The 21,117-nt window shown below is 38.2% G+C and overlaps 1 protein-coding gene across 3 annotated transcripts in view; it reads left to right on the top strand.

Annotated features, from left to right (window-relative positions):
• Nucleotides 1-19,603, top strand: part of kcnh8 (potassium voltage-gated channel, subfamily H (eag-related), member 8) — a 57,223-nt gene extending 37,620 nt beyond the window's left edge. For all 3 annotated transcript variants that reach the window (XM_060865940.1, XM_060865939.1, XM_060865941.1), the window contains 9 exons: nucleotides 1,782-1,989; nucleotides 6,758-6,961; nucleotides 9,659-9,858; nucleotides 10,500-10,749; nucleotides 11,056-11,270; nucleotides 16,008-16,135; nucleotides 16,619-16,731; nucleotides 16,868-16,947; nucleotides 17,360-19,603. In XM_060865940.1, coding sequence (XP_060721923.1) covers nucleotides 1,782-1,989; nucleotides 6,758-6,961; nucleotides 9,659-9,858; nucleotides 10,500-10,749; nucleotides 11,056-11,270; nucleotides 16,008-16,135; nucleotides 16,619-16,731; nucleotides 16,868-16,947; nucleotides 17,360-17,785 — 1,824 coding nt within the window. In that variant the 3' untranslated portion in view covers nucleotides 17,786-19,603. The remainder of the gene's footprint in view (nucleotides 1-1,781; nucleotides 1,990-6,757; nucleotides 6,962-9,658; nucleotides 9,859-10,499; nucleotides 10,750-11,055; nucleotides 11,271-16,007; nucleotides 16,136-16,618; nucleotides 16,732-16,867; nucleotides 16,948-17,359) is intronic.
• The last annotated feature ends 1,514 nt before the right edge of the window (nucleotides 19,604-21,117 follow it).

Genomic DNA, 21,117 nt, shown 5'->3' on the forward strand with positions numbered 1-21,117 from the left:
AGTCCAGTTCTTCTTCTCCTTAGCCCAGCTAAGAAGCCTCTGACTTTGTCTGTGATTCAGGAGTGGCTTAACAAGCGGAACACGACAACTGTAGCCAAATTCCTTGACATGTCTGTGTGTGGTGGCTCTTGATGCCTTGACCCCAGCCTCAGTCCATTCCTTGTGAAGTTCACCCAAATTCTTGAATGAATTTTGCTTGACAAACCTCTCAAGGCTGTGGTTCTCTTGCAGGGTTGTGCATCTTTTTTTCAACATTTTTTTCCTTCCATTGAACATTCATAACATGCTTGGATACAGCACACTTTGAACAGCTTCTTCCACAATGAATGTTTGTGTCTTACCCTCCTTGTGAAGTGTGTCAATGATTGTCTTCTGGACAACTGTCAGATCCGCAGTCTTCTCCATGATTGTGTAGCCTAGTAAACCAAATTGAGAGACCATTTTGATAGCTCAGGAAACCTTTGGGTTATTTTGAGTTGATTAGCTGATTGGCATGACTTAAACTACTTCAGACTGTGTTTACGGAATTTATATAATACACGGGTTTCACTATTTGAGTTGAATTACTGAAATAAATGTACCTTTCCCTGACAATTTATTGAGATGCACCTGTATGTGGTCCTCAAAGTGCAGTATTCATCTCTTAAAAACATTAATGTTCTTAGAGCAAAAGCCACTGCCATAGCCTCCTATTAATCATCCCCCTTGTTAATATTTAATAGTCTGTTATGCTGTGGATCACTTTGTCTGCTGTGAGATATGAGAATGCCTGCCTTCTGTGGAAAGAGACTGTGATTATAATAATAGATAATATAATGAGTATTATTTACAGACTCTGCCTGGGGCACCAGTGTAACAAGCTGACAGACAGCATGTGCTACTCTGTGTGGTTAGTGATGATGTAAATAGTATGGCATAGTTGAGATGTGACTGCATACATGTGCATACTGCACATAATCTTCCGATTCCTGCCATGGCTAGTTCCACACAGGAGTGTGTGTTTGTGTGTGTGTGTGTGTGTGTGTGTGTGTGTGTGTGTGTGTGTGTGTGTGTGCGTGCATGTTATTATGGTGCCCTATCAATTGTAATTGAACTTTAAATAATTGTGAATGTTTATGTATATTTACTGTAAGTAGCTTGCAGTATACATTCATGATTGTCTTTGTGTTAATTTTTGTGCTCACATGCTTTACCATTGGTTTCCTTTAGCACTAATGATAACTATGCTAATCAGGGGTATGTTTGTAATTTCTGAATGACTTCTCAGAAGTATTTATATCATGTAAAAATAAATTAAACTGAGTAATAAAAAGGACTAATATGATTATAGAATTTAGGAATGAGAACATACCAAGCATTAAAATAAAACAATTAATAGAAGTCTATTTTATTGCTGCATCATTAGTCCCAGTTGTACTATATATGCACATTTATTTTTATTTAATAAGATTTTTTTATATTGCCTTCAAACAGGTATACATTGGTCTATAGTTGTTGGTCAACTCTGTGTGTTAATTAGTTTTTTTAATGAGTAGCATTGCAGAATTGAGCCTCCAAGCTTTGTGGTAAATAAAAAACATATTTGCCTTGCACTGTAAACTGAAGAGCCCTAAATGATATACCCAATTATTATTCACTGTTCATGTATATTATATAAATATTTAAATAAGTAATAAGTGATTTAAAAAACATCGCCATTACTGACCGTGGTTTCTGTCTTTTTCCATTTACAGCTCATTATGTTAGTAATGCCAAAGTAATGGTTTAACTTTGTGTGACAGATCTCGGTTGTGCACTTGTTGAAGACGGTACGTTTGCTGCGCCTGCTGCGTCTGTTGCAAAAAATGGACCGATACTCCCAGCACAGCACAGTGGTGCTCACCCTGCTCATGTCCATGTTTGCCCTGTTGGCCCACTGGATGGCCTGTATCTGGTACATCATTGGAAAGAAGGAGATGGACAGCAATGTGAACACGACATGGGATATCGGTGAGATAGTTATGCTCAAACATTTGTAAATATACAAAATATCCGAGATGTCGGATATTATATGTTATATATTATAGATGTTATACTAGAATGTTATTACCAGGCTTCTTATAACCAGTACATCAATAGTTCCACTTTTACTATATATTCAGTCTGCAAAGCTTGTAACTCATTCTGTCTTTCTTCATTCTCGGAATTATATCTCTTGTTGCACATGGAAATTACTTTTACATCACGTTATTAAATAAGAATCAAGAAAAAAATTTGTGGAGTGACACAACAAGAAATTCAGAGTGGCATAAAAAACATCCTTGATGGAATTACACCGGTCTAATTGAGCTGATCAGTTCTGAATATCTATTCTCGTTATGCTCATTGAAGAGATTTATCACTTGTAAATAAGAGACCCCAGAGTGAGATAATTCAATCAGTATTATATAATAAAAAGTGAAAACAACATAGCGACAAAAGGAGATTGAGTGAAAAACAGCTTACAGGGTAATTATACTACTAGTGTGGAGTCACATGGGTGATGGATGACTTGAGGAGATGAAAGGAAGAGATATGAAAATGACAAGAGATTGGGCCTGAGGGACTCCTGACAGAGGAGGTAATCAGAAGAAAGGCCTCACTGATCTACTGCAGCCTCACTCTTCCCTCTCTCTGTAATTAGGCCCAAGCTGAAATGAGGGGCTTTTTCTAGGAGGGCTTTCTGATCAGAACTGATGGAGATCCCTTTGCCACCCCTTGTGCCACCAGTGAACTCAGGTTGAGTCTGGACAGTAGTTACCATAGCAACTATTGCCTGAAATTTGTCTGGTACAAGCTGACAATGAAAAACTGTTGTACTACAGAAAAACCTATAGTGCTATTAAGTGTTACTGTATTAACTATATAATATTACTAATAACTATTTTAATACTATTTACTCGCACTCATTTTCTACCGCTTATCCGAACTACCTCGGGTCACGGGGAGCCTGTGCCTATCTCAGGCGTCTTCGGGCATCAAGGCAGGATACACCCTGGATGGAGTGCCAACCCATCGCAGGGCACACACACGCTTTCATTCACTCACGCAATCACACACTACGGACAATTTTCCAGAGATGCCAATCAACCTACCATGCATGTCTTTGGACCAGGGGAGGAAACCGGAGTACCCGGATGAAACCCCCAAGGCACGGGGAGAACATGCAAACTCCACACACACAAGGCGGTGGCGGGAATCGAACCCCCAACCCTGGAGGTGTAACTTAACTTAAAAATCTGTTAAATGCTTTTTACACTCAAATGTAAATGATCAACTCTAAAAAATTTTGAGACTCAATATTGCCCTTGAGGGGATTAACAGCCCAAGCTTGCCAGAAAGCGATGGAGATATAGTCATACATGTCTACAGAACTGGTCAGTATATCTGCTACATACTGGGGCAACAGGATAGCTAGTGTTCCTCTAAATTGAGCTTCCCCATGATGTTTCATATATTCTAATCCAGTCTGGAGCTTGACTCCATTCTTTCTTTATATGGCTGTATATATGGGCACTTTTGATCATCAAACCCACATGTTGTTCTTCCTTAATCTGTTAATACAAAATTAGAGGAAGACCATTGTAGAGAATGTCTGTGTCACATTGCAATTTCCCTTCACTGGAACTATGAGGCTCAAACCTGTTCCAGCATGACAATGTCCCTGTGCATAAAATTGTTCCTGTTGTTTGAAAGAAAAGATCAAAGTGGGGCAGAGAGAAAAGCAAAGAAAAGGGTGTTGGGGCAGGGGAGAGAGAGAGCGAGAGAGAGCAAGAGAGAGAGAGAGAGGGAGACAAAGACAAACAGACAGACAGACAGACAGACAGAGAGACAGACAGACAGAGAAAGAGAAAGCAAGGAAGGGCCAGAGGATGAATATAAATGTGAGGTGCTAAAGATGCTCTTCAAGGTTTCTGTCACAGAATCCAGGGACTCAGATGCAAGTGAACAAACGAGACTGGAAAAGAACCAAAAACATAAAAAACAGAATAACTAAATAAAGGAATAGACTAAGGCAAGGCAATGAAAACTCAACATTTATTCAAAAGAATTAAATTAAATACAACATAATTATTGGCAAGTAAGCAGTGAAAACACAGAATTAATTTATTTTGGTTACTATTTAGGGAGAATTACTATATATTACTGTTATGATAGATAGATAGATAGATAGATAGATAGATAGATAGATAGATAGATAGATAGATAGATAGATAGATTTGCAGATATAAAGGCAATGTGCAGACATTATACATCTAACCTTGATACCTTGCTGACAGAATTAATAAATGAATCCACTGCTCCAAATAGCTCACACAGATTGATCATAGAGCTGCACAGAGCTACATACATCTGCTAGTTCTTAAAAATAATTGAAGTAATTCATTAAGTAAAACTTGAACATTCAATGCTGATGTTTTGTGTCTGTCTTAAATAATCCTTAATTGTTACTCTCACTCACTCACTCACTCACTCATTTTCTACCGCTTATCCGAACTACCTCGGGTCAGGGGGCCTTAATTGTTATTAAAATAAAATATTCTCAGAAAATCATAGAGATATTATTATGAAATTCTGCTTAAAGAACCCAATTTTGGCTCTTAGAAGCTCTGTTTGTCTCAGTTGATTATGTTAGTGTCTGGTGAACCTCACTAGTGTCTGGTGAAAAAAAAAAAAACTGAAGTAAATCTGGTAAAATCATTTTAGATATCTGTTTCTTGATTTGGATAGACATAAGATAGTAATCTTTCCAGAAAATTCGACTGGATGTCTGGTTTAGAAATCTGTTGTTAATTTGTTAGATTGACAGACCCAAAGAATCCCAAAGAAAGAGCAGCCACTTTTCCAGACTGGTTGTGAGGGTTGTTATCTACAATGATCTGTTTGCTTTCCAGAGAAAATGTAGTTTAACGTCACTTCTGTATCATCATCTGTAACCTCTTTCAATGACATCAAGGTTAAGTGCACCAAAAAAGTTAATCCAATAAAAAAAAAGTAAAAAAAAAAAATAAAAAAACTGAATTGATTAAAGCTAACACACCTAATTTATTAAATGAAATCAAAACAAGAATCAACTAGAAATGAGCATGAGTATTCAGGTACTTTATCAAGCACCTACTCAACTAGTAAATAACTGATATATTCTGAATATATTTTGGCATGCTCTGCCCTGGGCGAAATGTGCGAGATTGTTTGTTTATGACATCATTTATGCCCTCGTCTTGTTTTAGCCTAGACATTCATTCTGTTCTGATAAACATGCACTGAACCCAGACTTCATTATCAACTCATCAAACCATCAGTAAATGTGTTAACCACCACACCTTGTTTTTGTTTACCAATGTTGCATATTGATAATACAGAAAATGGCACAATTTTTTTCTGTATAAATATTTCCTGTTAATCTTTGAAGAGTTTCAATTCAATGTCTCATTGTGGTTTTTTCTTTTTTTTTTCCCTGGTATCAGCTCAGTTATAGCAGCAGACTCAGATTTCTTCTCTAAGTGAACCAAAATTTTGAACAATAATGTTACTCAGAATTCATAAGCTTTATTTGTTTAAAAGGATGTTAATGCAAAATGTGCAAAACTAGTACAGCAGAGCAGGCAAAGAAATTTAACTTTATTGACTAAATGTGTAGGTCATGCCTTGAAATATGAATGACTGTGAAGCATCAGTGCAGTGGCATGCGACTGAATTCACTAAAATAAACGGGTATTTCATGTTAAAGTTTTAACAAACAATAAATAAAGACATGAGTTCATGAGTTGGAAAATTCACATCTAACTTAAAGCCAACTAAAATTATAAGCAAAAATTCCAACATGGTTGACAGTCTGTAAATAATTCACATTAAATCGAGAAAAAATTATTTTCATATTCAAATATTAAAGAAAGAAATTAAATTAAATGACTTGAACAGGATCCTGTCCATGGTGTCCCCCATTTTGGGGGTTTGTGGATGTCATTTAAGTGGCTTTTCTTTAAGATCTGTTCAGGTGTGTTCTCATGCATTCATAATGAACCACAGACTGACCCAGTGGTAGGTTCATTTGAGTTCATGCTGCACCACCATCCAGTAGGTAAATCAAGAATTTAGCAGACACTCTTATCCGGAGTGACTTACATTTTTTCAGTTTATACACCTGAACAATTGAGCTTTAAGGGCCTTGCTCAGGGGCCCAGTGGCAACTTGGTGGACCTGGGATTCAAACCAATGACCTTCCGATCAGTAGTCGAACACCCTAACCACTGAGCTACTACATCCCACATATATAATGAGCTGATGGAGATTAGATTATGAACGTACTATGCCTTCTGTGGCATTACATACTCCAAGTGTTTATTAGGGTAATTTGCAGATCACTTAGATATAATTGGTTTACTGTAGAGTCTAAGGAACCATATTAATTTCATGGAACATGTGCATTTGAATAGTCCCCAATATGGCACTTTCTTGTCAGTGCTCATTCATGTGTCTTTAAATTTATTCATATTATTTCTTGCAATCAATGTTTTTGAAGTTTTTATGTCCTCTAGGGAACCAGGTTTGCTATCCTACATTCAACACAGTTAAAAGATTAAAGCTATACAATATTTGAGTTACACTGAGTTACAGTGGATACGGTAACTGAAGTTCTACAAAAAAAACTAGTTAATGCAAGATGAAAAATTAACTTTGGATTTTTTTTTCTTCTCGTGATTGAACTGACATTGGTCATCCATGCAAAACTCATTAGGTTGGTTACATGAGCTGGGAAAGCGTTTGGAGCTCCCTTATACCACAGTGAATGGATCTGCTAACAGCGGTCCATCATTGCGCAGTGTCTACATCGCATCACTTTACTTCACTCTCAGCAGTTTGACAAGTGTGGGCTTTGGCAATGTCTCTGCTAATACTGATGCTGAGAAGATCTTCTCTATCTGCACAATGCTTATTGGAGGTGGGTGTGTGTTTGTGTGCATGTGTGTAAGTAAGTGACAACTGGCACTGTAACATTTTGAAATCTTTTTGAACTTGAAGCATGATTATTTTACCTTTATGCATCATGCATGGAAGAAAACTAAAAGTAAGTAAGGACATGTTTATCTGATGTTCACTATATGTGTGACCATTAGTAGACCTTACTACAAATATGTGCTTCTTCCCCAAACTGTTGTGACAAATTTGGGAGCACACAGTTATAGATTGTCTTTCTATGCTCACTCATTACAATTTCTCTTTAATGGAACTGTGAAAAATGCCCCTGAGCTCCAAGTGTCCTTCACCTTTGGGATGAACTGAACACTGACTGAACCCCAGACCTCCTCACTCTTACACCATCAGTGTCTGATCTCACTAATGATCTTGTAGCTGAACAAACACAAATCCTTACAGCCACAATCCAACATCTAGTAGAAAGCCTTCACAGAAGAGTGGAGCTCATTAGAACAGGGGAATAAATCTTTAATCAGTCTTTCAACAAGCACATGTTTGACCATGTATTTCTGTTTAGAATTCTAAAAGAAAAACATTAAAAAAAAACAAAAAACATTTAAACCAAGTATAATATTTTAATATTTATTGATTGCCCGAGGAGGTGCCTAACATTTTCTATTCATTTTACACCATGTGCAAATAGGCTGTGGTGTACAATGGGGTGTTAATACTGTATTTTACACCAATAATTTATGGCCTTTTCTTTGTGCACCCTCTGTCTGAAACTGACTGTTCCCCACTGTTAACTTTTGCCACAATAACATATACACACACCTAAACAACACATACAGTCCACAGAAAGACTTTCTGACAACGCCAAGCACGTACAGTACAATAGAGTAATTTTTTCATCATCTTATTATCAGATAACTCTCTAATGTTCAGAGGCTCCGGAAGGCCTAGATCAAATTGATAATAATAACCTAGATAAAGGGTGCAGTACTGTAATATTTTAAGTGAGTCACTTTTATACTGGCTTTTACATCAGTATTAATGATCTAAGCAGATCAGTAATGATATCTGGTAATAATGGCATCTTTCAGTGGGTTGTATATATTAGGTATCAAGTGGATATATTAAGCATCAACAATCGGTTCTTAAAGTTGATTTGTTAGAAGCAGGAAAATTGGGCAAGTGTGAGGATCTGAGAGTCTTTGACAATGGCCAATTGTGATGTCTAGACAGCTGTGCCAGACCATCTCCAACACAACAGGTCTTATGGGGTGTTCAGAGTATGCAGTGGTTAATACCTACTGAACATGGTCCAAGGATAAACAGGTATCAAGTGTTATACTGTAGGTGCCCAAGGCTCAGTGATACATGTGGTGACTAACAGAAGGGGAAAATGACATATAGTTGAAGATGATGATTTGCCCTTAAAATACTCCAGTGCTCAATCGGATTAAGTGTCTGTGGCATGTGCTGGACAAACAAGTCATGATTATGGAGGATCCACCTCACAATTTACATGTTTGGGGTTGTTATTATGTTGGAATACTGCCCTGTGGCCCAGTCTCCAAAGGGAGGGTATGATGTGCTGCTTCAGTATGTTACAGTCATGGTTCCCTTAATGAACTGTAGCTCCCCAGTACCGGCGGCACTCATGCAGCCACAGACCATGACAGTCCCTCCACCATGCTTGACTGTAGGCAAGACACAGTTGTCTTTGTACCCCTTACCTGGTTGCCTCCACACATGCCTGACACCAGCTGAACCAAATAAGTTTATCTTGGTCTCATCAGACTACAGGACATGGTTCCAGTAATCCATGTCCTTAGTCTGCTTGTCTTCATCAAACAGTTTGCAGGCTTTCTTGTGCATCATCTTTAAAAGAGGCTTCTTTCTGGGACGACAGCCATGCAGACCAATTTGATGCAGTGTGTGGTGTATGGTCTGAGCACTGACAGGCTGACCTCCCATCCCTTCAACCTCTGCAGTAATGCTGGCAGCATTAATACGTCTATTTCCCAAACACAACCACTGGATATGACACTGACCACGTGCACTCAACTTCTGTGGTCGACCATGGCGAGGCCTGTTCTGAGTGGAAGCTGTCCTGTTAAACCGCTGTATGGTCTTGGCCACTGTGCTGCAGCTCAGTTTCAAGGTCTTGGCGATCTTCCTATAGCTTACTCCATCTTTACTGTATGTAAAGCAACAATTCTTTTTTTCAGATCTTCAGAGAGTTCTTTGCCATGAGGTGCCGTGTTGAACCTCTAGTGACCAGTATGAGAGAGTGAAAGCGATAACACCAAATTTAACACACCTGAGACCTTGTAACACTAATGAGTCACATGACACCGGGAAGAGAAAATGGCTAATTGGGCCCCATTTTGGACATTTTCACAGGGGTGTACTCAATTTTGTGTCAAGTGGTTTAGACATTAATGGCTGTGTGTTGAGTTATGTTGAAGGGACAGCAAATGTACACTGTTGTACACACTGTACACTCATTACTTTACATTGGTGCACATTGTCATTTCTTCAGTGTTGTCACATGAAAAGATATAATAAAGTATTTACAAAAATGCGAGGGGTGTAATCACTTCTGTAAGATACTGTACATACCAAATGTACAGTAATTACTAATGCAAAACTTATATACAAATACTAAAGTTGTTTTGTGTGTGTGTGTGTCTGTGTGTGATTTTCTCCATGACAGCACTAATGCATGCTGTAGTATTTGGTAATGTGACAGCCATCATTCAGCGCATGTATTCACGTTGGTCATTGTACCATTCACGAACAAAAGACCTGAAGGACTTCATAAGAGTGCATCACCTGCCGCAGAGTCTCAAGCAGCGCATGCTAGAATATTTCCAGACGACCTGGTCTGTCAACAATGGCATAGACTCAAATGAGGTACCACTGTCTGTACAATTTGTTTGTTCTGAGAATGAGTTAAAAAAAATAACTACATCACTAATCTTCATTTTCAGTGTGTTTGATGGTTTTACGAAACGACTGCATTGATGACACTTTTGGCTGAATATAGTGAAATAATTTATATATTTGTATTATTAACAATAACTGCTTAGAAAGATTTTATAGTCAGTTAAATGAGAGGGTAATTATGACAAGAAAGGCAGAGTTTCTTCATTCTACCTTTGAACCAAGACCCTATATCTGAAGCACGAGCAGTGAGGAAAAACGAGATAGAATATAAACACGTCGCTAAATCACAGAGTTATGAATAATAGATGGTGCACCGACAGGAGGGAATTGAGAGCGTGAAGGAGGAGTGGGACGATATGAGAGCGAGGAAGTAGATCAGGAAGTGACAGACTCCAGTCAGGCTAGAAAGATGACTGATGAATGAACTTCAGCAGTAGTGAAGAGTGAAGCATCAGTACTACACTCTTTGACTTGTTAAGAAAGCACAGTTCCTGGATGTCACTTACTGTTGTTACATAAAGTGCAAATCATTGCTGTTAATTATTTTAACACATGTTGATTGCTTAATTGGAGTTTTAATTGTGTAAGTATTATTTCTCTTGGTCTAGCTCCTGAAAGACTTCCCTGATGAGTTGCGTTCAGACATTGCCATGCACCTGAACAAGGAAATTCTGGAATTGACTGTGTTCTCATCTCTGAGCCATGGTTGTCTTCGCTCTCTGTCGCTGCACATAAAGACGTCATTTTGCGCACCTGGAGAATACCTCTTGCGACAAGGAGATGCACTGCAGGCCCTGTTCTTTGTCTGCTCTGGCTCCATGGAGGTGCTTAAGGATGGCATGGTGCTTGCAATTCTTGGTTAGTAACTCTGAATATTTACATATTCCTCTAGATATATGGTAATGTAACCATGTACATTTATGTACAGTGTATATACATAAAAGATATATGTAAAAGTTCATGATACTGTATCACCACTAGCATGTGTGTTTCACTGAACATGATAGAGAGATATAAATCAGCACTTAAAGCACTTTGATGATGTTTAGTATGTCTGCAGATTTTTGAATACTGATTTATATGTGAACATCTACCCCATTATATATTCTCTCACTATGGCCATAACTGACCATCACTTTATTGTACACGTGTCTGCATATACAGGTAAAGGGGACCTGATTGGTGCCAACTTGTCAGTGGAAAACTGGGTGATAAAGACAAGTGCAGACGTGAAAGCACTGACATATTGTGATTTGCAGTGCATTAATCTGAGGGGACTGTATGAGGTGCTAGACCTGTACCCGGAGTACTCCCACCATTTTGTTCAGGACATCACTCAAGACCTCACCTACAACCTCAGAGAGAAGAAAGGGAGCCATGTAAGCATTGCATATTTTTAAAATCTCATCAGCCATTTCCTTGGGCAAACCCCAACTTCATTTAAAGACAATAACCATTGTTCTTTATTTATTCTTACATTTCATATATTTGATATCTATTACTCAACTGGTATTGGTACAGCTATATACCCAATGTATGCAATACAAATGTATGACTTTATGTTGAGGTGCTATAAGAAAAACTTAGGTGTATGCATTAATTGACCCACAATGCTAATGTCAAAAGGCTAAGGCATTTGTCCTGTTGTTGTACCACACTATGTCCTTTGTTGTCTTGGGGTTCTATTTAAAATTTTGGACCACGGTTTGTTCCGCCCTTTTGGTATTGCTTGAGATGTCAGGAGGTCAATCAAGAGTGATGTTGGACCAGAGCTTTTGTGGGATCAGCAAAGATTTAAGGAGACATGAGGTGTGCACCCATTAGGGGACATTCTCCCTCACACTCTGGGGTATATTTAGTCCACTCTGAAATGGCAAGACCAAATCTTTTGTCTTTGTTATACATTTGGGTTTGAGGTAATTTGATGAATATGAGATGATGGGTTCAGATTTCATTTACTGATAATTACATCTAGTGTTAAATACCTTGAAACATCTTTTCCCATTAGGGATCACCACAGTGAATCATCTGTTTCCACTTTACTCTATCCTTGGCATCCCCTTCTCTCGCACCAATTACTTTCATGTCCTCATTTAACACATCCATATATCTCCTCTTTGACCTTCCTCTTGACCTCTTACCTGCAGCTCCATCTCCAACCTCCTTCTACCAATATAACCATCTCACTCCTCTGTACATGTCCAAACCATCTCAATCTAGTGAAATATACACTTTCTCCCCTGTCATTCCCTCTCATTTTCCTCATTCATCAGTTCTTCAAAATACTCCTTCCAACTTCTCTGCACACTCTCCCTGCCTGTCAGTAGCTTTTTATCTCTAGCTTTAATCACCCTTATCTGTTGTACAGTACATCCTTCTCATCTCTATCTCTCTGTCTTGCTAATCTGTACAAGTCCTTCTCATCTTCCCTCATGTCTAATCTCTCATATAACTCATCGTATGCTTTCTGTTGACCTTTTTCATGTCCCTCTTCACTCTGTGCTGCAATTCCTTGTAATCCTGTCTATTTTCATTGGTTGGTCCTACTTCCCACTTCTTTTTAGCTAGCCTTTTCCTCTGAATGCTGTCCTTTACTTCCTCATTCCACTACCATCTTTCCTTATCTTTTTTCTCCTTCCAGATGACACACCTTGCACCCTCCTTCCTGTCTCCTTGATCACATCTGCTGTAGTTTCCCAGTCATCTGGAAGCTCTTCCTGACCATCCAAAGCCTGTCACAGATTCTGTCTGAATTCCTCACAACATTCTTCCTTTTCAACTTCCACCACTTGGTCTTCTTTTCTGTTTCCTCTCTTATACTTCCTGACCTGGCCACTGAATCATCTCTCTGTGATGACGTTATTGCAACCTGCAACAGTTACATCATCCCATAACAATGCAGTTGTTTACAGAAATATAAACTGGTAGGCAGATGGCAGAAAGGAGCGTGCTTAGCAAAGAAAGGGTTCATCGCCTCAGATTATTATAACTCTTCTCTACCACTTTTCCCATGTCTTTTGGGTTTTAGCTTGGGAGGATTCACCAGCGATTTTGTATAAAAAGATACATGTGCAGGACCAGGTGCTCCTCCCCTTTGACCGTGAAGGAGGAGGAGAGGCTGAAGTCGGGGTTCCAGATGGTAGGGAAAAGCTCTCTTCATCCCTTAAAATGCCCGCACTATCTCACACTGGCTCATGGCACACAGTCCGGCTAGCCCTTTTTGGCGAGGTCTGAGGGGAGGAGGCTAAAGATGAGAAGTTAGGCACAAAATAGTGATAGTATCCAGCCAACTCCAGAAAGACATGTTCTGTTACTTTGTTGTCTGGGTCATGGGTATTCCTTAAATGCCTCAATCATCTTCTGTTGAGGATTGAGAAGGCCCTGGCAATATCCCAGGAACTGTGACTTTGTCAGCCCCAGGTGACATTTCTGTGGGGTTGCCGTAAGCCTGGCATTCTGGATGTCTCCCAGGACCTCTCTGAAGTGGAACATGTGGTCCTACCAAGTGGAGGAGTGGATGACCACATCTTCGAGGTAGGCGGCTACATACTGCTACTGGTATCTCAAATCTATGTCCGTTAGTCTTTTAAAGGTTGGCCCCATGCAGGCCAAAGGACTGCCAGTGATTGTAGTGCTGGTGAAGGGAGTTTTGGGTTTGGTGTCTAGGGCTAGAGCCACTTGCCAGTAGCCTTTGGTCAAATCCAGTGTGGAGATAAACCAGGCTCTTTGCAGATCTAATAGATTATCCACATAAGGTATGGATAGCTGTCAAAGAGTGATACCTGTTGAGCCTCTGAAGTTATTACAAAGCCTTTATCAGGCAAGGAACATGCAGTTAGTCTTGGGGACAAGGAGAATTACTGCATCACCCAGGTGAAACTCTTGGGGCTGAGCCGGTCTATTGTATGCCACTGTTGCTCTCGCTGGGCATCTTCCATGTGCTTTTGGATGATCTTTGCCACTTGCTTGATCCGGTATTGCGTGTTTTGCATATACTCTATGAGAGAGTGGAACAGTGAGAGTTGCTCTTTTCAAGTTTCCCTGGCCATGTCCAACAGTCTCCAGGGTTGCTGTCTGAAGAATACTTCCTAAGGTTGTAAACCTGTGGAGACTCAGAGAGAGAGAGAGTGAGAGAGAGAGAGAGAGAGAGAGAAGGGAGAAAAATAGAAAAATATTAGGTATGATTGTAACCTTCTAACTGAAGCTTGTTTATGCTCCTACTGGAACATCCAGACAGTAAAGTATACAAGTAATCCAACCTAGAGGTAACAAATGCATTAACTAGTGTTTCTGTAGTTTGTCATGTAGTGACATCATATTTCTTATTTTAGCAATATTTCTAAGATGAATGAAGGCTACTCTTGTGATATTATTTACGTGAGCTTCTGTCTGTCAAAATTAAGCAGAAGGAAGTTATTAAGCATCCACTGTCTCATGTCCTTCACACAATCTTTAGTCTTATTAAGCTGGTGTCTCACGTCTGACTTATCTGAAACATATAGCTGTATGTCATCAACATAACAGGGGAAGCTAATATCATGTTTATGAATAATTGCACCAAGGGGTAGCATATATGAGGAGAAGAGCAATTGGCCTAAAATAGAACCTTGCACACCACTGAACATTACCTACATTACCTACAACACCAACAACATGTTCTGGTCTATCAAGTAAAATAACATGGTCAATGGTATCAAAAGCTGCAGTAAGATCAAGCAACACCAGCAAAAAGACACAACCCTGATCAGAGTCCAGTAACAGGTCATTTACCACTTTAACCAGTGTTGTCTCTGTGCTATGATGAGGCCTAAATCCTGACTGTTACATTTCATAAGTATTATTCATGTGTATGAGCATGACTGCTGTGCTACAACCTTTACTGGGATCTTGGAGATAAAGAGGAGGTTATTGTAGTATTGTAGTTAGCCTCTGTAGTGATGAGTTTTCTGGAGTAAAAGGCACTTGGGTATAATTTTCCTGGTTTACCATGGCATTGGATGAGGAATGTCCCGACCCCACAGTTGGAGTTGTCCACTTCCACAACGAAAGGCGCATTGGGGTCAGGGTGCTTAAGGTTGGGGGCCGTAGTGAAACTGTTCTTGAGTTTAAAGAAGGCTAATTCTGCATTCTGCATCTGTTTTTATCCCTAGTTAATTTTGCTACAGTATAAAATAAAAATTTTAGATTATTTTAGTTATCTTCAATAAGGTTGGAGAAATACACTGATCTGGCAGCGCTAAGAGATTTTTTAGTAGCTATGAAGGCTTTCCTTCCATGCTATTTCTGATCATTTAGTTAGACACCATTTACATTCTATTTATCTAGCTGAATGTTTTAAAGTTTCTGTGTTGTCATTGTACCGAGGTGCAAGCATTTTCTCTCGAATTACTTTTCTTTTAAGTGGAGCTACAATATCTGAGGTGTAGCGAAACACTGACTCTAAATAGTCAGTCACCTGATCAAGTTCTGTGGGGTCAGATGGCGATCCAATCATGGATGATAATTCTGGGAGACTGTTGGTAAATCTCTCTGCGTTAGCAGATGTAAATGTACGTTTAATGAGCTCTGGGCTCATTTCCCTAATGAGGATCCATCTCTTTGCTCATTTGTCTAACAATGCATGGCTAAAGGTACTATAGCACCAAAAGAGCAGAATGATATGGAATGATAATGTGACAATCATCATGACAACGAGTCGTCTTTTCCACCTCCTGTCTTGTCATGCCTGAAGGCATAATGGTGGAGAGAGAATTCACAGTGGAGAAATTTAATACACATTTTATTTTATTTAATACACATTACTAACTAGCACCTAACAAATTAGATAAGAAAGCATTTGGGATAAATTTAGGAAGAATGATTCAGGTACTTTTTATGGGGCCTGAAAGTAAAAATCCTGCTTGCAAAATGTTGTTAGCTGCATAATGTTCATTAAATCTTTCTCTGTCATTAGCAGTAATACCTGTGATAAGTCTATTTTAGTTAGGTTTTCTGTAGGAGAAGGTTGCAGCATTAGAGGTGAGCATCCAGATGGGATAGTGACAGTAATCCCCCAACTCCAGCATTAGAACTCTCACAGCGGGGCGTAATAACTCTGAGCGATTATTGCCTCATAGGTTGAGAGGAGGACAAATGGAAGCTTGAGCCAACACAGTGGAACCACAAACTCTCACCGACATGAGGAAGAACTTCACATTCAACACAATGCAGTTACCAAACCTGACCTCCCTAATCTCAGTCCCAGGTGCACACACACACACACACACATACACACACACACTATTGCATAAACTGTACATACAGTATATGTATGTATAGTACATGTACATTTGGGATATAACATAATATGAATACAATATTTAAATAATTAAAATATAACAAAATGAATAAAATGGCACCAACAAAAAACAGACAGAGTATTTTTGACAAGAAACTTGACAAATTTCACAATAGATTAAAAAAAATATTCACTCAAGGTTTTCCTCAGTGGCTAACCAACCTAAACACTGAACTCAAAATAAAACCTAAATATAAAACCTGAGTCCCAGCTTTATAGTAGATCCTGTTCTCATGACCAGTGAGCTTTTCTGGAATGGAAAAAAAACAGTGTGAATCTACTAAAATATTATTTGTTTTATTGTTGTCATTGCTGTCAACTGTTGTTATATATACAAGGATTCATGGATGGTTTCTTGGATTTTTACACCTTGTGTACATTTGTGTTTAGGGTTGTTGATGGTACAGAAGCTAGTGACGGAACAGAGACAGGAAACTCTTCAGCATTCTCTTTCACTTCTGGTTTTCAGAACAGTTCAGCAAACACAAATACCAGTAAAACAGGTACGTGTTTATGTGAGGAAAGTGTGTAAATGTGAAGGAAATTAATGTAGTATATTTAATAAATTGATTACTGGTACTATAAAATTAACTGTCTTTAACTCTCTTTGTTTTTATCTGCATTTGCTCTTTATTCCAGGTATTCTGCAGGTAAGCTCGGCTGAGCTAGCGGCTAAATCAGAAGAGACCAGGGGACATTTAGGCCATCTTGACCATAAGGTACTGTAAAATAGTTTATATCATTTTACACTTACAGTAGGCAAAGTTTGCTTACAGTATATGTTTGTCTTTTGGAAGTACAACAACAGATTGCTCTATAATTATTGTAGCTCACAAATGGGCCTCCATATTTTGATCTGTCCATCATGTGATCTTCATTTTATTTACCAGATTGTGATGCAACCCCCAATTTAATTCACAGTAAGAATGGAACCAGCCAAGTGATTAGCTGTGCCTTGTTTCCTTAAAAAAGAAAAATGAAAACATTATATCATTGTCCTGCAACATCACTGTCATCCTATTTGCATTAATTTACATTAATTACCTAAAGCTTGGTAAACCTACACTGTGCACAAAAAGAAATTATCATCCTCTTTATTAATGCTGAGTGATTGCTGATTATGTATTCCAGGTAAGCTCCCTTGGACAGGAAGTAGCTGAACTTAGCCGGGTAATGAAGAGCCTTGCCTTTCTTATCGAATCCATGAAGGTTTTGCCACAAACAGCCGATATCTATAACCCTCTCTGCACCAAAGGACATTCCATACAATCCCTTACTCCTGTTACTCCTGAAGACCAGGTCATACCTTGGATTAATTCCCAACTGGTGCAGACTGGGTTAACTCCTGGAGGATTGACAACAATCACAGCACAGGACCTGTGTCCCTCTGTTCTGTTTTCCCCATCAGGCATTAATGACACTAGTACCATCAAAAGCAGATCCCAAAGCCTAAAAACTTTGCACCAATCCCCACCCACTCACATCACTGGAACAGTACTTCATACTGCAAAGCTATCATGCGAAAAAGGGACAAGTCACAGTCCCCTGGGTTTGTAGCAACACAGTCCGAATGGACAAATCCCCGGGTAATCTTAAGTGAAACCCTGAGGCATGTGAACTATGACTCAGAAGTGTGGATTAACGCACAAGTTAATTTAAATAATATTTATTTACATACACGTTGAATAGAAGCTATTAAATCTTAAATTGTATTACCAGTTTATCAATGTTCTGGTAACAGTCTACAGGGAAATGAGCTGATCGTTATCATATTCTGACCTTAACTTCTCTTAAACTGTCTAAAAGTTCTAAACAAGTTCACGCTAAATGTGGCTGAAGTCAAGTCTCTGCTTTGGGTTTAATGTAATCGATTAGATATATAGTCTAATCTATTTCAAAACATTGTGTATAAATCACTTTCAATACATGAAAAAACACGCACTTCCTCGGTCTCTAATAGACGCAAATGATTCAAAGACAGTAACGTGTTGTATTTATGGTGGGTTTAAAAATTCAAATGTAGTTGCAGATTTTGTACATCACACCCTGTCATACTGCTCTGCCTACCTATGTATGATCATTCATTTATGTTTAACCATGAACGCAGTGCAAACACTAAAAAAAACACACTAAACAAATGCTGAGTCTGACCAAAATAGCATGACATTTCCATTAACTGGGAAATTGCACTTCCTCTGCTATGAAAATGCAGGCCTTAAACAATGCTGTTAATAAATGCACTAAATTCATGGAAGAAGCCTGCAGATGATCACTGCAATGAAAAGGTTTATGTTATCTGCTTAGTGAGCAATTTTAATGCATGTCTGTGCACATATTCAACAGCCCTTTAGTCAGTTACTAAGACCATATTTATTTAGTGCATATTTATTATCAGCACAGTTTGATTATCTACATCTACAAAAATATCTTCAGGTCTTGCCTGTTTTCATTTTAAGAGCATGTGTAGTATAATTTGGTGTGGCATAACAATAGGTCTTTAAAACTCCATATAGAGTTAACCAGTAGGCATGACAACCGCATGAAAGTCATTTTGACATTGTGTGTGTGTGTGTGTGTGTGTGTGTGTGTGGAGGCAGGGTTGGAAGATAGACACAACCCTGCATGTTAGCATTTCTTAGCAAATTTTATATTTCCTTGTTTATTTATATAATCAAAATAGAGTTTACCTGCATCCTAGTTTTAGAACTGTCAAAAAGTCAATATATTGCAATAATATATTATATATTACAACATTTTGCAATGCTCAGTGCAACACTGCTGCAAACCCAGACACTCCTGCGCTGCCCCCCTTCTGCTGGAGCATCTTGTCCCAGAATGCTAACACTGCTAAAAAATTGATGAAAGGTATCACAAGTGTAATATTTTGGTCAGATTTTTCCTTCAAGTGTCACTCTTCTCAGTGTGTTTACTGGTACGAGAAAGCTGTAATATTCTGTTGCATAAAACTAGGATTTTGTTTTTAATATATTTACAAAAATCACTATCTACAAAGTATTTTTATACCTCTGATAAATCCGGGCATTGGTGTTTTGGGGCAGAGGGTAATGCTTTGGGTAAAATGTGTACAGTATACTGACAATTACACTCTCTGGTCTGATGGGTATGTAAATGAATATTTATAAGTATCTTTTATTTATATTATTATTAGCCTGTTAAGGTAATAAATTAGTACTACTGATAAACCGATATATGGGATTGTCCTACTTATATTCTCTTTGTCTTTCATATCAAAAGAAATCAGTTTGTTTGGATATCACGCACATGTTTAAATACCTAATAAGTAACTTAATACAGTACACAATACACATTTAATTGTCCACCATTGTACAAATATAAAAGGCAAAACTATTAGAAAATGTTAATTTATGGCAACCTTTTAATACTATTCTTTAAAACATGGGTTTCCAAACTTTTTGTGCTGAATACGTGACAGATTTCACTCCCCAGTTAATCATTGTAACGGGCACAGTGATGTCCCTGGGGCTGAAGAATTGTTCAGACGCTTCATACTTAATTACAGAAACTGATTCCTGACAAACTAGACAAAGACAACGTTGAACAACTTGGCTTTCTATTTGTTCGTTTTTTTTGGTTTTTTTTATTTCAGTGTCCTCAATAGATTGGCAACATTAATGTAGCTTTGTAAAATGAATATCATTAATATCATATTTGTATTATAGCGACACCTAGTGTTTAAACTAGGAAACTGGCTTTTAAAACTTCCTAACACAGTTTCTACTTTCTAACAAAAACAGTTGTTTTTATTATTTGTGCCAATAACATGTAAGATATTAATTAAAAATACATATTCTTCTTCTTTTTATTATTATTATTATTATTATTATTATTATTATTATTATTAGTAGTAGTAGTAGTAGTAGTAGTAGTAGTAGTAGTAGTAGTAAAGGAGTAAATAAAATAGTAGTAGTAACGGTTTAATCCATGGCCTCAGCAGGAGTGTATTATTATTATTATTATTATTATTATTATTAGTATTATTTAGTATTATCATGTGGATGAAACAAACCTAGGACCAGATTTGTTTAGATCAGTCTTGTGTCAGTCTTTTTGTAGAAGCCCCCAACACACCGGTGACAAACAGGCCAGATGTTAGAAAGAGGTTTAGAGAAAACTGTTTCTATTGAATTAAACAAGGAGGAGAACATCACTGTCTACTGGAAAGGAAAGGAAAGGAAAGGAGAGGAGAGGAGAGGAGAGGAGAGGAGAGGAGAGGAGAGGAAAGGAAAGGTGAGGAAAGGATAGGAAAGGATAGGAAAAGAAAGGAAAGGGAAGGAAAGGAAAGGGAAGGATAGGAAAGGAAAGGGACGAAAAGGAAATGAAAGGAAAGGACTCTGTGACTCCTCGTAGTCTACACACTGGGATTGTCAGTCATGTTGTCTTTGGTTCTTTAGAGATCTTTGTTTTTATTTCAATTTTATTTATTAAATTCGATTTGAAGAAGCAAGTAAAGAACAAACCACTGAACTAGGATGCGAATGAATGTTGGAATACTCCCATAATGCACCTGTGAAAGAAAAAATCTAAGTGCACCACGGTACTTGATAAACTGGAATGGTATAGATCGGGGTCGGCAACCCACGGCTCCGGAGCCAAAAGTGCTCTTTCATCCGTCTGCTGCGGCTCCCTGTAGATTTGGAAAATAAATATTTAATTTAAATTGATTTTATTTTAGTTAGTTATTTTTAAAAAAAAATTAATTCAAAATTGTAAGATTATGATGCTCTTGTAACATTAAAATCCACCGGCGCGGAATTGAAAATTCCGTTCAATTTGGATCAAGCATTTCAACCCCAGGTAGAAAAAATATGGATAAAGTTTCTGAAGAAAACAGAACATTTAATGAGACG

Source organism: Tachysurus vachellii, chromosome 3 (genome assembly GCF_030014155.1).
Source record: "Tachysurus vachellii isolate PV-2020 chromosome 3, HZAU_Pvac_v1, whole genome shotgun sequence".
Lineage (NCBI taxonomy): Eukaryota > Metazoa > Chordata > Actinopteri > Siluriformes > Bagridae > Tachysurus > Tachysurus vachellii.